The 17,682-nt window shown below is 33.1% G+C and overlaps 1 protein-coding gene across 1 annotated transcript; it reads right to left on the reverse strand.

Moving 5' to 3' along the window:
* Positions 1 to 16,322, reverse strand: LOC144845020 (bifunctional 3'-5' exonuclease/ATP-dependent helicase WRN-like). The gene is made up of 29 exons (XM_078702134.1): positions 16,247 to 16,322; positions 15,283 to 15,547; positions 14,916 to 15,050; positions 14,571 to 14,640; positions 14,078 to 14,153; positions 11,498 to 11,565; positions 10,995 to 11,103; positions 10,285 to 10,359; positions 10,036 to 10,118; positions 9,829 to 9,935; positions 9,406 to 9,512; positions 9,232 to 9,309; positions 8,604 to 8,778; positions 8,326 to 8,398; positions 7,826 to 7,934; positions 7,094 to 7,195; positions 6,569 to 6,649; positions 5,971 to 6,124; positions 5,421 to 5,476; positions 5,082 to 5,113; positions 4,855 to 4,997; positions 4,116 to 4,289; positions 3,718 to 3,830; positions 3,105 to 3,273; positions 2,817 to 2,921; positions 2,238 to 2,334; positions 1,788 to 1,853; positions 1,286 to 1,437; positions 1 to 1,082 (listed from the first exon to the last, which is right to left on the reverse strand). The coding sequence occupies exons 2-29, from the start codon at positions 15,532 to 15,534 to the stop codon at positions 924 to 926; spliced, it is 3,120 nt and encodes a 1,039-aa protein (XP_078558260.1). The 5' UTR covers positions 15,535 to 15,547; positions 16,247 to 16,322; the 3' UTR covers positions 1 to 923.
* Positions 16,323 to 17,682: the final 1,360 nt, after the last annotated feature.

The following is a 17,682-nucleotide window of genomic DNA, read 5'->3' on the forward strand; positions in this document are numbered from 1 at the left end:
TACTTGGAAGAACATTCTTTAATAGTCGACATTCATATAATAATGGCAATGATATTTTACCTGAAGCATTCTTCATTTAAAAGTATGGTACTTCAGCCTATTAACATCATACAGCCTTTTTACATTAACATTTAGTCATATCATGTACACATTATATCATGTTCTTGGTTTGTCTATCAGCACAGCTAGACACTAAAGTTACACTCCTTTTCAAATGCCACTTACCCTGTCAAAATGTACAATATCACTACAATGTAATGGTATGAATTATGAATAAAAATGTTAGAGTTTACTAACTATTAATAAATAGTATGTTGTACATTCATTTCTAAAGCTACATAATACTGTAGAGGGAAACCATCAATGTTTTAATAAAATCACACAATGAGGCCAGATGGTGCAGCCTGCTTTTGGCATTAAGTGGCCTTTGACACGAGTGGACTTTGACAGGGACTGAAAAGGACATAAGTGGCCTTTGACATAAGTGGACTTTGACAGGCGGATTGAATTTGACATAAGTGGCCTTTGACACCAGTGGACTTTGACAGGGACTGAATAGGACATAAGTGGCCTTTGACACGAGTGGACTTTGACAGGGACTGAATTTGACATAAGTGGCCTTTGACACGAGTGGACTTTGACAGGGACTGAATTTGACATAAGTGGCCTTTGACACGAGTGGACTTTGACAGAGACTGAATAGGACATAAGTGGCCTTTGACATGAGTGGATTTTTGGTGCCTTTTTTTCTTAACAGCAATGTTCTACCAAAATGTCTCACATTTCATAGGCTCCAATAAAACTGCCATGCTGTAAGTAGTATACATTTCTAGAATCTCATACAGTTTTATTTATTTATTTATATATTATATTATCACTGTATATTTGTTTATAACACTAACTAAAAAGTCTGTCATGAAGTTTCAAAATATAGAGCTTTTCTTTTTTAATGTTGTACTATTGTTACATGATTTTTTGGCGGAATTAGCATTTAACCAATCTGGAATTTTCCGTTTGCCACCAGCACTGCTGGAGTCATTTGACTTTGACGTAGATGCTGTTATTTTTGAACTGGTACTAGCCTTAAAAAAAAGATTTTAAATCATTATCAGTAGACTTTACAGTAGAATCATTTAAAAAAGCTTAGTATTATAATACCAATGTATGTTTATCACTTATTTTGTAACTTTATTGTGCTATGCTGGTTGCCCAATGTTAATCTAATGTAATGTATTCTCTTAAGGTGTAGGTCAATATTGCTAAGATATATAAGATATAGCCCTACCTTATCAAATTGTTTTCCTGTGACCTTTGTTTTTTCATCTACAACTGATGGCTGTCCGAACTTTATTTGCAGAATTACAATCGCCAGTTTTATTTGGTAATATTCAACGTAATCGGGTAAAACATCCTTGATTGCTTTTACGTAACGAATATCTACAAGACGTACAAATCAAAAACTTGTTAACAATAAGAGAGTTTACTCACTTAAACTTAAGTATATGTATGATTAATGGTTAATTACCATAAGCATAGGAGCAACGATTTGATGCACTTATATTTATATTATATTACTTTCACTGCTGCTAGTTTATGTTTAACGTGAAAAAGGTATAAGAGTAACAAAGTAAAAATGTACAATAAAAAGACCATTGAGCAATTTTGCTATTTCCAAACAATTTAATACAGTGTACTATTTTGATGCAACTTGCACCCCAAAATGTTGAAGACAAGAAAACTTGGTTTGGCTGAAAACTTTGAAATACAGCTGTGAAAGTAATATTTACCAGAATTAATTGGTGGTGCTCTAATTGTATCTTCAATTAATTTCAGTAGTTTGTCAGTCATTCCAGCTGCAAAGAAAAAACATAACAAACACATAATAAACATTGAAAAAAAAACCATCTGTATATAACTATTCTATATAAAAATAATAATAATGATTCCAAAGGCAAAATACTGAAAAAATGACAATGCTGTGGGTATCAGTGGCTGGATCTCAAAAGCGAAAAGCTAAATCAAAACAATAGAGTAAAACAGCCAGAAAAGTTAGAGCTTTCGGGCATAATAATAATAATGATTGTTATATTCAAACAAAATTCCTCTTCCAAAAACCGCCAACTCTCCTAATCATTCTTTCCTACTCTCCAGTAAAGTTAGGTCAGTGCTGTAGGCCATGCAATTCTGCGAATGTCTTCTGGAGAAATTCCCTTCACAAACTATGTTTGGATACAAACCTCTTTGAATGTCTACAGCATGACCTGCCTCTAAAGCATCAGCAATATGACCACCTATCGTTGAAAGTTTTAATCCTCTAGAATTGACAATTTCTTGCTAAAATAAAAAAAGCAATGCATTTATTTAAAGTTAACCGAATTAAAATAATTATTTAATTACATGTGACTACCTTTTTAAATCACAAATATCTAGTCTATTTTCAGTTACAACTATTAAGTATGATTTCAGTTGCAATTATGGAGTCTAATTTTTAATTAGTTGCAACTATACAGTCTAATTTTCAGTTGCAATTATGGAGTCTACTTTCAGTTGCAACTATGGAATCAGATTTTTGTTGCAATTATGGAGTTCATTTCAGTTGCAATTATGAAATTAGATCTTTGTTGCAACTATGAAGTACAATTTCATTTGTAATTATGAAGTGGAATTTCCAGTTTTAAATCAGATTGAAGTTTATGGAGTCTCAATTCACCTACAAAACTGAAATAATCATCACTATCTAGATAATAGGTAAGTAGGTATGAATTTATACACATATGTCCACAAATGGTTCATCTAGAAAAGGATCAATCTCTTACCAGTGTTCTTCCTTCCTCCATGAACATGTAGTAGGACATTTGTTTTGTTTCAGAAAGGGGTTTCTTGACTCCCATTTGTAAGATGCTATTAATTTTGCTTGATTTCTAATCATTAAGAAAAAGGATATACTCATATATACACTCAAGGTAAATAACATTAACACTTAATCCTAATAGATAAATTAAAACTATCATCTTTTAGGTGGAATACTTTCTTTCTTAAAAGTTTAACATTTGTATCAATTAAAGTTATACTGTAATAAATTCAGACATTTATGGTGTACTTACTGGAACACTATCAGTTGTTGATTCCACTTTTTCTTCTGGAAAATTATCAACATCTAAACTATGTTCTTGACTGAATTGCTTGATGGCGTCAATAAATCGTTTACCGTATATCTGAGCACGCCCCTCAGAGATTCCATCAACCTTAAGTATTGATTTCATTGAACTAGGTCTATGCAAAGCAGAAAAATAAATTATTATACAAACAACGAATGAGTTAAATATCTTGAATCAATAGGTACTTAGGGACACAGCAGGACGGGAGAACGGTGGTGAACACAGCTAATGAGTTTATTGAAGCATTACAATTATTCCTTCAATACCAAGCACAGTTTTATATCACTAATAACACATAATATTGAGACATTTCAAGTTAGATAATAATAGTATACTGGTATAATACATTTTTGGAAACTACATGGCAGACTAGCCTAAATTATTTAGAAAGGTAGAGCCCCAATATTTGATACAGAATAGAACAGTTATAGACGGTGCCTATTATTTCTTACATTATGTAAACTGTACAAAGAAATTGCCACAGTAATACCAGCGTATGGCATGCTGTTTAAGAGATGTGTAGGTACGCAATTCTGTTTCATACTTTCGCTGTGCTTACCTGATAAGGGAAAGTGCTGTGAGGTTCTTATTGTTTGCAATCATATAAGGTGCTGCCCCTTTTTCATCAGCAATGGTATTTCGTACCTCCATCAGTTTGGTATATAACTTGCCCTATCAATAAAAAAAAACTATTTAAATTAATATTTATTCACGTCTGAATTTAGTTTTCAATTATAGTTAATTTCAGTTGCAATTATAGTGTGATTTCAGTAGCAACTACCGAATCTAAATTCATTTGCAACTATGGAGTCTTATTTCAGTTGCAACTTTGGAGTCTGGCAATTGCAATGGAGTCTGTAATTGTAACAACTACAGTAGTTACCATTGCAATTAAACTGCTTTAACAGTCTTTCAAATATATTTTTAAAGCATTGAATTAAAACACATGTCACTGACCTGTAACATTTGAACTTTAGGGTCAACTGCTTTTTGTGTTGGTCTTATTTCTTCCCCAGTATCTAAGCTGAAATAGCTGCTTAGTTTCCATTGCGAACTCTGTACTGAAGACAATATAGCAGGCTGAGGTAATAAGTTGATTGGTTTCTTTTCTTTGTTTAATGATTTCAATTCCTAAAAAATAATATTAAAGTAACAGTATAAACGTCGGATTTCAGAACAGGAAAAACTTACAAACTCTTGCTTTATATGATTATAAATATCCTTGTTTTTCATAGACTTAACTGTGCTCGAATTTTACCAGTGCTATTATTATTATTATTATTATTATTTGAAACCAGACACATATTTCAGTTTTGTTCAATGTCACATACTCTAATACTATATAAATACAAAACATACACTATTAGTCGTATTTCGCAACAGAAGTAAAACATTATACAAACTTTTAATTCAATGTATCCATCGTAAATCATTGACGAAAGCTAGGCCAAGAAGTTAGGCCATTCAAACTGGCAGTGCTCAAACTTTGCACACAGAGTAGAACAGCTTTAAACAGCGCGCACTACAGGTTTATTTTCAAATGCAGGTCATGTAGCAAAAATTCTCAAATTGAGTGAACGTGCATTAGAGGCCATTCATTATCATCATTAGATATCACTTTTACACATGATGCATAATTAACAAATCAAATGGCAAGAAGGTATGTTATAATCATATATATTTATAAGCCATCTACCTGATTTGGCAAGAACTTGTATGAAGGGTTATCATGGTTGTTATTCAACCAACTTCTGCCTTTTGTTGAAATACCCATCAAACTGCCAAATTTGCCTTTAGACTTTCTTTCTTCTAGTATTCCTTGTAGTAGTAATTGCCGACCTACATTAAATAAGTTTTATATTTATTTTAAATTATATTTGAGACAAAAACTAAATTAATTTAAATTTATTGAAACTAACTTACCAAATACTTTCCACCATTTCTCTGACTTATCTCTGAAAATAAAAATACAGAAATCAGTAATTCCCTTAATTTGTCAATATTAATTTTACTGGTGTTTCTAAATGATATTTGATATATAGCAATAACAGCAATTAGTTTAGTTTAAAGTGACCGTAAAACATTCTAGAGGCTTTGATTTCAAAAAGGGGTTATCAGTAAATTTAAATCTATCTGACTCTAATCTGATTCACATTAAAGAATTTTCATTTATACATTATCTTTTACTTGCTTTTACCAAACTGGACAGTAGATTATTAGTATGCTACCACCAAAACAAATGTGTATGTTGCTATAACTTACTTTCCTGTACCAAATATCTTGTGGTTAGTCAACCATTCCGGCATTCTTTGGTTGGTCTGAAAACAAAAAATAATTCAAATCTCATGATATTCTTCTGTACTGTAAGACAGTAGTTGAGAAGAGTATGAATGAATGAAATGCTAGAGAAACATAAATAGTAGAAAAGTGTAGGTATGAATCCAAATAACTGTAAATGGATCTGCTGAATGAACAAAAAATCCTAAATATAATGTGCATGTGAACACACATCAACGCAACAGAAAGGTAAAAAAATATAGTAATTATATAAAATACAGCTATACTGTATTCATATTACTTATGAACAGCCAGCAGTGCATGCAGCATATATTATATATGATTGTACCAACAGTAACTTTGTTAGTGGCGAGTGGTGTTTTTTTTAATGCTTAAACATTTGGAAGCTTCCATTAACTTATAGGGTAATCACTTACAGTTTCATGTGAGATGTAATACATGTTTTATCATCCACCAACTGTATTTAATTTTAATAAACTGCTACTATAACAACTAATTAAGAGAGTGAACTCACAGATCCACGAAGCATTTGAACTGGTATTCCTAAACCAAATCTCTCATTGCCCGCATCAATAGCCAACAGAAGATTCTTAACTTCTGGACCAAACTCCTTCTCATCATCCACATCTTCAACAATGCCATTAATACGATTTTCTTGTTGCTGAATACTGTCAATAGCAATACAAACAAACTATTATGATTATTATGGAATAAAATAACCAAGTCAGGTTTATCCTTTTGCAGCAAGAGTTAGCTCTCTGATCTTTGGTAAAAGAGCAGCTATTAGCAGCAGGATATCTGGTAGGGTTTAATTTTACTTGGAAAAGCTGCCTGGCAACTTCTGCAGTAGATCTAGTTAGATTTATCTTTTATCATTAAATTAAAATTAAATAGGGTTCTTCTTCCAAATATTCTTCCACTTTTAGACTTTCGACGGGAACAGACGACTACGACCCATGTGGACGTGACCGTCATGTGCAAGTTCAGTCTATCTAAAAGTCCCTAATTATGCTTAGTAGGAACAATGGAGTTGATGATACGAGCATGACAATGATAATAATGGTTGTTATAAAAAAGTTCAACTAGTTTAGAATGTAAGAAACTAGACCTACATTCTCCTACAATTATCACAACAGTGGAAGGTTCCTGAGATTTTACTTTGCTGATTGCTATCAAAATGAGACAATATTGCACTGAAAGAAAGAACAATTAAAATATTAGTACAATTTAATAAAAAAGACAACCTCTTTAAATTGTATCCATTGTAAATTTACCTGCAATATTTTACATAAATCCAAAAGCAAATTACTGAAAAATGTAGGTATCAGTGGCTGAATCTTAATGGAGATACAAAGAAAATAAAGCAAAACACTAAATCCAAACGATAAAGTAAAATAGCCAGAAAGAAAGTGCAGAGCTTTCGGGCAAAGTTTAAGTATTTCATATTATATTTTAATATTTTATATAGTAATATCTCTTATTCATTGGAATGTTTTGGGTTTGAATCTTTATGTTACAGATTTCCTCATCTTAAACCAATTTAAAATTCAATTGTCAGTATAAAACAGGGAGATTTATTGATTCTCTATGTCTGTGAATACACACACACAGACATGTAATATTGATCACAAACTAACTTTCTTCTACATTTGGTACTGAGAAGGCACTCTTCAATCTTTTTCATCATCTCCAGCTTATGTTGGTATAACTTGTCACTCGTTATATCTTGCAAAAAAAATCTGAAGAAACAATCCAAGAAATATTATAAAACACAATCATTACTAGTAGTAATTTTGATCTGGTGAAACCAGGCTTAAAGCTCTTATGAGGTTATGTGACTTTCTTCCAGACTTTGCATCTTATTAATTTGAAAATAATAATCTGTATTAATTTGTTTGATCAAAAATAAAACGGAATGAATAAATAAGCATGGTTTAAATCTCTGTATCATGTTGGATAGAAGTTTGTTAAACATTTGCAGTAACACACAACAATAACATATAATAACAATATTAATATTACTATTATTATTACATGTTACCCTTTAAACAAAATGTTTATGCAATGCTAGGAATAATTCATGACCTGAATATTATATTCAATGAGACATTTACGACTGTCAGTATTTTAAATAACAAGAATGTTTTGTTTGATGTATGGTATAATTTTGCATTCTTTATATTATATTAGTAAAAAGGTTCATCTGGATCTCTGTATAGTATTCAAGTATTTTTTTCTTTTGGATGATTCAATCATCCAAAAGAAAAAATTATTTGAAAAAGATTATATTGCTATTTTCATTGATGATCAATCAACATTGAATTTGGTTTTTTTTCTGTAACGCAATCATTTTTTGTGATGAGACTCACCTATTAAAAGTGAAGTCTCCTGAAGAATAAAAGGTGTAACAGGCACTAGGCAGTCCATCTCTACCTGCTCGTCCTATCTCCTGATAATATGAGTTAATGTCTTTAGGTGCTGCAAAGAGGTTAACCATCTAATATTAAAACAGCTGTTGGACAAATGCTTAACCGTGCCACAGACAGGCTGCTGACCTGAAAGAACGGCTGGGTTCTCTTTTGAGCAATCCACTGACAACCATTCTATATAGCCGCAATGACTCGGCGCCATGATTGATTGATAGCCTAGCTGAATTAATATTCACATGGTGATACCTTGAAAAGAACCCTCCGAGGTGAACCCAGGACTGGATGTTAACAAACAGGAGAGGAGTGTTGTGGACGGTTGCTGGGTTTGCAGAGCACCTCTCTCACTGTATGAGAAAGGGCATGAAAATATAACCAAAGCATTATAAAACCCACTAAGTATGTTATAATAAATAATAGAAAGACATTGTACAAGTACGTACCTCCATAGTGTATAATAGTCCGTACATCTGGTTTGTCAATTCCCATTCCAAATGCCACAGTAGCTACAATACACTAGATAAAATAAAAATAATCGATGATACAATAAACATACCATCTCTATCTATGTTCAACTAACAAGCAACTTAACTGCGTTTATGTCTACATATGAGTTGCTTGTTGCACTCATGTCGATCAGTTAATTTGAGTCTAGTGGTGACGTAACACCACCTTTAGGAATAGAAGGGTATCAAATGCATGTGATTTGTACCAATTATACCTGCAATTGATCTCTAACAAACATGTGATGAACCTTCTTGCGTTTATCTTGGGACAACCCAGCATGATATATGTCACATTTAACGCCATACCTCTGCAGGATTGCACCAACACTTTCAGTTTTTTTCTTTGACGGACAATATATTATTGTTGGACCATCAAATTCATAATGAAACCTTTGAAAACAAGATAAACAAGTATTGTAAATACACTATAAATGATTGAATGCTTTTAATATTTCCAAATGATTTGTTTACAAAAATAATATTAAGTTTTGTAAAACTGTGTAGTTAACTATTGCAGGACTCCACATACTTGTTATTTTGCGGCCTAAAATCCGGTTCGCAGGACCTAGCCATGGCTAAATCACCCGACTGGATTAACGTAATAAAGGTGATATAAAAGAGTTGGGCTGAGGAATAATAATTTTAGGAATATGGACCTCTACGTCACCGGAAATTGAATTGTTTTTTTTTAAGGGTAAAAATTGTGTTGATCCACCAACAACTTCAGCACAGCCTGGGGTTTCCTACACTATTTGGTAACATCAAACACCATCATCTCATCTTTTTCTCTTCAATTTCTTAATTTGGGCCGCGAAATAATTTGATGAATGATATAAAACAAACCTGGATGATTCGGTCATAAGTGCAACAATATCAGTATCTGCATTGGTTTTCTGGCGAATTTCAATATACAAATTTGTTCTTTGAAATAAAAGAAGAAAACAATGTTAGTTAAAAAAATGATGTGGATGGATTCATTCTAGGCTTTACCATATGTTTTATATAATACATGCTTACCTATCATAGGATGTACAGGTTAACAATGGTGACTGTAATCTTAACGATTTGCAAATATCCTTGCGAACCTCTGGTGTTGCTGTGGCTGTCAGTGCTATCACTGGCACCTGTTAGTAGACCAAAATAATATGCACCAATTTGAACATAAAAATGTATAGAGATATTAAATCATGGCTGTTTTGATCATAGTTACAGAAGTTATCACAATTGATTTGTTTTGTGAGCATTCAAATATGTTCCTAAAGATCTGTCTACACACTCAAACATTATGTGACAAAAAGATGTGATGTGCCCATATATAGACATGATGATGTCATATCACTACCATATTTGGCCAAACTAGTTTCACAAGTTATAATGAATACAGCAAAGAAATAATAGTCTTTAGCTTTTTGACTTTGATAAGATTTTATAATAACCAACCTTTGGTAACAACTTCTTCAAGTTGCCTAAACTTCTATAACTTGACCTAAAATCATGACCCCACTGGGAGACACAGTGAGCTTCATCAATCGCAATAAGTGTTATCCCTGTAGTTAAACAAAAACATGACAAATCTCAATATCAAACTAAGTTGGCAAAAAATTGCTTTGGCAACACATCACCTTTCATTGTTATCGAATAACTTACCAACGGTTTGGTCAAGTTTAAGAAGGATATCAGATGCACTACTTGCCAACTCAGGGGTCATGTAGACGACCCTATAACGACCTCTACAAAGCAACACACGAGAAATTTGTCAAATGTAATGAACAAAAATAGTGTTTTATTATTCATTCATTGACTATTAGCAAATGAAATACATATTTGATTTGATAATTTCAATAATTTTTATCCTATAATTGAATAGTGTATCAATACAAATCCAGTCATACATACTTATACATATCAGAAGTGACTTTGCCCATGTTCTTCTGAGCAGATCCAAGGAAACAAGCAGGAATATTTGCCACGCTAGAAATGAAACAATTGAATATGATCTGCTAATTTAATAATAAATCAAATCAAAAACATAAATGATGGGAAAAATACATATATTTATTATCAAAATAATTGCTTCTTGCGACATGACTCTACAAAGGTCTTGGTACCTTTGATTACAAGCTGCTGTCTATGAAAACAAAGCAATAATGCAGTTCTTTCCTATAATCAAAATGTTTTCCAACAACTAGTTTGCTGAACTCTAGTTTGCTGACTAAAGCTTGGTTCCCACTAGGACGTAACAAAAGGACATAGACACAACGCAAGCGAGCTGACCAATCACACACGACTGTTCGAATAATCCACTGCTTGAGATTGGTCAAATTACTCTGCGTTGCGTTACGTCCTTGCATTGCGTCCTAGTGGGAACCAACCTTAAACATGAAAATGAGTATGAAACAACACAATGCCAGACTGGCAATAAAAACTTTTTTACAGTCGAGAATATAGATTTTTTGTGCGTGCCAAGTTGTACTTTGACGTGATTGATCATGCTGGTGTCTGCAAATTGGCAGTCAGAAAACTGGGTTTCAGCAAACTGGTGCAGAAATCTATACACCACAATGTCACACAATTTAAAATTATAAAAAAAAAAAAAATATACATACTCAAGCGCAAAAACCTGGTCTTCCATTAAAGAGATAAGAGGTGAAATCACCATACTGACTCCTTCTAAAAATACTGGAGGAAACTGGTAACACAAACTTTTACCATAACCTTAATACAAAATAAATATGTCTTATTATTGATCAATAACTTTATTGATTATTGATAAATATACTGATTATGTGTATAAGTATTATGTCTGTGTATGTTTGTTTGTTTGATAATTATTAATCTTCTATGGACGAAATTCAGAATGCACCCAAAATGCAGTGCCTACTATATTAGGAACAACAGGATCTGATATGGACCAGTCACAGGGTTAAACTCCTACTCTTACAAAAGATATACTGGGTTCTTTAAAGTGCACATGAGCCTTCAGTTTTAAGTCCATATCTTAGAAACTTGCCCGATTTTATGGATACGTTTTGCGACATGACATTTTGTTCTACTAGTGCAAAAAAAACCAAAGCATGACAGATATATAATGTAACGCAGACAGACATACCAGTAGCCATAATAACACACTGATCTCGTTTATCATGAAGTAAAGTGCTAATAATCCGCCACTGCATTCTGAAAAAAAAAACAATACATTGTAAATAATAATAATATTATCCTGGATTTATATAGCGCCTAATGTTGTGAAACCTCTAAGAGCTGAACATTATTACCCCAGTCATTTTTTTTTCGATCAAACACCTATGGAAACATACTCCCATAATGCAGCTAGTAATCAGCGCAAAGTTGTGTATTTTAATCAATCAATCAATACCGTAGTTCCCCGGGTATAATCCCACCCACCTTGTACGTGAAATTTGCCCGAATTTGGGAGGTGGGACTATACCCGGGGATTTCCCGCTGCATGAACTGAAAATGACGATATTTCTTCTAGCTACGATTTAGGCTATCTAAAAGCTATATTCCGATGTAGGCCTAGCAATTAGACGGCCAGGCCATCTAGGCCTAGGCGGCCTAATTGGTCTTACCTGTGCTATGCCTACCGTATAGATTTTCCCCGAGATTTCTACTTAAAAAATACCCTAAAATGTGATCTAGGCCTAGCTTCCTAAATCGACATGAACTCGATCATACGAGTTCTTCATGTTCACCCACACGCTCGAGCTCTCTGTGTAAATCGCATGTTGCTGCATGTGACACAAACTCTACTGCACAAGCCGGTCGGTATAGAGGGCGGTGTTTTTTTGTTTTTTTCAGAGCCATATATAGAGAGAGTTACGGCATTGCGTTCACGGATTTTAGAAAGTCACGTGGTGTGCACGCCGGCCATGTTTGTGTCCAACTATGCCTATGTAGCGTATGGAGTCGAGTCATTTGCTTCGAAAATGTATAACATTCACAAGGCTTTAAATATCGAATTTAATATCAAAACAATCAATTTGTTTAAAGGTTTTTGTTAAGATAATAACGAAATCATAAAGTTACTGCGAACATGATTTTAAACAACAAAATGTAAAAACAATGCATTACTATAGAGAATCGCTGTACAAACTAAACGCGCACGCGTAGAGCGTGCATGGAGCGCACAACCAGAGCCGTTCCGAAATTGCTATTTTTGTTGTTTTAAATCATGTTCGCAGTAACTTTATACATTTTTTATTATTTTAACAAAAACCTTTAATCAAATTGATTGTTTTGATACTAAATTCGATAATTAAAGCCTTTTGAACGTTATACATTTTCAAAACAAAAGACCCAACTCCATACGCTACATAGGCATAGTTGGACACAAACACGGCTTCTAATCCATTCAATGACGTAACTCTCTCTATATATGGCTCTGGTTTTTTTTACGGTAATCAAGCATGCACAGTAGTGTAAACAACAAGAAAGAATGTACACGACGGCGAAAGGATGTACAGAACGTGACGATCGGGGCATGCTAGTCTTAGGTTGTATTCAACTTAACAATGTTCGATGAGTTTTAAGTCAGCCAAATTCAGAGAAATTACTTTATTTTTTTGGTGAGAAATTGACGTCGGCCTAGCTAGCTACAGTAGGCCTAGGCCCACCTCTGGCCTAATGTTAAATTATACACTGGGACTTTGCCCGGGGATATGCTTGCGTGCGAAGGTAATCGTAAAGTCGGGGGTGGGATTATACCCGAGGTGGGATTATACCCGAGGAACTACGGTAATAAATTTATTTCTCAAATAGAAACAAAATACAGTACATTTTCTAAAATAATACATAATAAATAGGAAAAGGGGTACTTTTCCCCTTAAAGCTTAAGCTTTAAAATCTGGGGTCCAGGCAACATATTTAAGTAAGGTAAGGTAAGTAACATGTAAAAAAAAAATGTTAATGAACAAAAAAGGGCATTTAACTTTACGAATGCAGTTATAATTTAACTTAAAACAGATATAGTATTAACTTCAAACAATAATAGTAGAAACAAAGTATTCATGTAATTTGATCTAACCGGGTTCCCATTTATACACCTGGGTGGAAAGAGGCAAACGTAAGTAACGTATCTTGCCTACGATACAAGCAATGTGGCGACAGTTGGATTCGATCTCGGATCAGTAGTCAAACGTGCAACACTTTGCGCCACACGCCCTTACAAACAAGTAAACAAACAATTGTTAAGCAAACAGGAAGCAGTTATTATAAATTAATTGGCTTTCCTGTAATTATCCTCCATGCTGTAATTCAGTTTCAGATTTTATTTCACACATAAATATAACACAATACATACATTTTTCTTTTTTTTAAATATAAATAAAAATGTGTGTGGAGATTGCATTAAGCCAATTTGGCTTTAGGTCTGAACCTCCAAATGAAGCAAATATATATATATAAATATAGTAATGACTGAAATAAGCAAGAAAAAATACAATGTATGCACTTATAAAAAGTTCTTAGTGCAAAAAGAAGAAGAAAAAAAACAAAACTAAAGTGCATAACTATAAATTAATAATTGTTTATATTTTTTTTTAAAAGAAGCTAAAGTATTTATTTATGTAAATAATATTTTTGTATCTACTAATATCCAGTAAAAATCGCTCTTCCCACTAGTAGAATTTGACAGTTAGTACAGTGAAATGTAAAATGCAAAATAACTTACGGTCTAAATTTAGAATGTCCAAACTGTGTCTTTAAAGTATTTATGTGCTGTGCTGTTGGTGGTACTATGTCTGCATCTGTAAGTATAATAAGCATTGTTAAAACTAAAATTTGATTTAAAAATTGAATGAATGAAAGTAAAAAAAAAAAAAAAGTATTGATGTCAAACTTTGAGCTTCCTTTCAAACTGAACTATATATAATTTTAAATCTAACAGTAGTACCTCCTTTGGGAAACCCCTATTAAGGGGACACTTTAGAGTGTGCTAAATGGTGGATTCAACCCCCTATTAAGGGGACAATAGATTTTTTTCCATCACATTTATATGGACACAAATATGGATATCATAATAATTATGATACTTTCTCTGGCTAGGAAATTTTTCATTGGTGAAATGTTAAGTCCAGGCCAATGAGCAATTATTTTTGGGTCCTGGAGGCATCCCCTTAATAGAGGCTCTACTGCTTTATAGGTAAATTGACAGCAATTCTTACCAACTTCATCTTCTTCCTCCTCTTCTTGAATTTCACTGTTGTTGGATATTTCAAGAACTGCATCCATCTCCTACAAAAGAATGGATTGTTTCCAAAAGTTGTTATTGTCATATAAGATCCTTGGATAGTTCTAAACTTTGAAAAAATTGCTAAACATTTAACATATTTTAAAGATAAATAATGCATAGCATGTGATCAGCCAATCAAATGAAAGGATACACTTACCGGAAAGGGGTAAAGATGGCAATGCAGTTTTTTTTTAAATAAAAAATATACTGATGACAAAACACACTATAATTAATATAAGAAGAAAAGTGAGAAAAGATAAAGTCATTGCAAAATTACCTTGACAATTTCATCATCATCATCTTCATCTGGCCAAAGTTCTTCCTCTGTGTCATTATTTTGATCTGCAACATTTACATTACTGTTTTTATCTTTGGGTTTGCTAACATTTGATTCTTCTTCAATGAATGATGGCTAAAAGCATTAAATAAAACATTACAAAATAAATTGTGAAATAAATAAATTCAATTATAAAAGTATATTATTCCCAAAAAAATGTCATGAAAATGTAGTTTTTGGTATATTTTATTTTAATCAAAGCTCAGTTGTTACAAGGTTGCAAATCAGCAAAGTGATTTTTGTTAAAACGAGTCTGCAGATCGGTCTAAAAACTCTGATGACACTGATAATTGGTTTAGTGATTTGCCTCTAAAATAGATTCAGATTCGTCTGTGGTACTTTCATCAGGGCAGGGATCAAAAGTGGACAAAGTCTCTGCAGAATCTAGTTCACAACCTAGTTTAACCAGCCTAGCGTAAGCATAATTAAGTAACTCCTCTCCAACAGACACACTGCTAGTAGGGATATCAAAGCTTGATGATAGCAGTTTCTTTTGAAGTCTTGACACCTCTTCAGATAACTGATGAAGGCCATTGAGAAGCTTGTCTTTACCATTCATCTTTCAATATTCCCTGACAAAAAATACAAATTTATAATCAGTAGTACGTGGTCATAATATGGATAAAAATTAGTTTTATTGATATTTATTAGGCCTGTTTTTATTTATTATGTTTTCAGCAATTGCTTCTCTATAATATTTTATCATTATTTTAATAAGTGTCAGACCTAGACCACCGAGCTTGCGCTGATGGCTAGTGGTTAGATTCGAGCCAAAGTAAGCAGCAGGTACTGCACCAACAGGATTGTGGTCTAGAGGTATGAACGCCAGGCTAGTGATCTGGAGGTCGTGGGTTCGAGTCCCACCTGAGAACTACTTCTACTATTCTCAAATTTACTTAGGTCTAGTATAAAGTACAAATTACGTCAGAGTAGGGCAAAACATATCACTCAACTCCCTGACGCAAAACTACAATTACAATAAATAATCTAGTTCCTAAAAAATATCAATTAAATCTATATAAACGAAACCATACAAAATAGCGCGACCGATTTCAAACACGACCGATTTCAAACGCGACCGATATCATAAAAAGTATAGCTCTAGCGGCGCGCCATACAAAATACCGAAAGCTGATTTTATCGCGACCGATTTCATCGTAAACCGCTGGAGCCTGGCCCTACCTAGGAAGCTAGGCCGTATGCCACAACACAATGCTTAATTAGACATGACGTAGGCCTAACTAAACTAAAAACAGAACATGAATACTTACTGTATATAATTATTTAAGCCTAGCTATGACCTAGGCCCACATACGACATAGGACTCGACTACAGTACACACTTGCCTCGACTGTACACAACATGTGCGCGCCCTATACTCTGTACTCATCGCTCTCCTCGAAAAGCGTCAATTAAGTAGCTGACGCGTTTAACTTAAAAATGAAAACGTTCGACTTTGATGCTTTTACATGTTATTTAGCATTCCACAGTAACTATTAGTATTATGTCTAATTATAAATTATATTGTTATAAAAATAAAAACTCTATTCCTAATAGTTTCTTTTTAGATTTAACACAGCACAAACTGTTTTTTTATCAAATTTTAAAAATTATTTTGATCAACATATCCCTTCAAAACAAAATCCAGACAGATCTCATAGAAAAAAAAATTGATGGGAGAGGAAAAAAAATACAAACAAATAATCAAACAAAATGATTTAAAAATCTCAGTATACAATACACAATTTGTTCAGAAGGTCCAAACGTATAATCAACTTACCATAGAAATTGGTTCAAACTTCTAACCTCTGAGCACAACATCTGAGCCATGATGCTGTGATCCCTTGTTATGTCATAACAGTATGTCATAACAGTAAAAGGTGTGCATTTTTAATGGATTTAACAATGGCATGACACTTTTGTAATGCATCAACAGTGTGGGAATCCTTCGATGATGCATGAAGACCAACAACCAAATCACTCACAAACTGGTCTGTCCCGATGCTTATTGTTTTTTATGTCAAGAATCTGTATCAATCTTTTTTTTGTACTTGTGTATAGGCATTTGCATATTAAACTGATTGTCTGTAATTATCTTAATATTTTTTATTAAAGATATCAAGTCGATTATTACGAATATAATACTACAAAGCAAAGCATACCACCAACTTTTCTATAAACATGTACATAGTATCAAACATCATAGATTTATTTGTAACATGACTATTAATCATTACAGGTGTGTTAGATGTAACAAATTAACTCCTTTATATATAAGATACATTATAGTTCAACTCAACATACCATTTCTCCATTACAGTAGAATCCCTATCAAGGGGATACATTCAGGGACAAAGTGTGCAATAAGCGTTGGTCATAGTGTCCGCTTAAAACTACCAAACTGCACTATAGTTAAAATAGTGTGTGTGAGTGGTTGCTTCCTCCCATGTACATTTAAAAACAGTGTAATACATGAGATTTGTATACAGTATTTGATGGTTTAACAAAAGCATTTACTGTACATACCGTATACAAGATGTTTGCATTACTAGGCAGTTTCTGTAGTTATTTTGAAATACATCAGTGATACATTTATAATAAAAGAATAATTAAAATAAAGAAGTCTAGTAAACGTATCCTGCTTGGAAACAAACGGCAGTGAAATTGACATCAAATCCAAATAAGGAGAAATAAAGAATAATTGGCA

The sequence above is a fragment of the Antedon bifida genome, chromosome 6 (genome assembly GCF_963402885.1).
Source record: "Antedon bifida chromosome 6, ecAntBifi1.1, whole genome shotgun sequence".
NCBI classification, from domain to species: Eukaryota; Metazoa; Echinodermata; class Crinoidea; order Comatulida; family Antedonidae; genus Antedon; species Antedon bifida.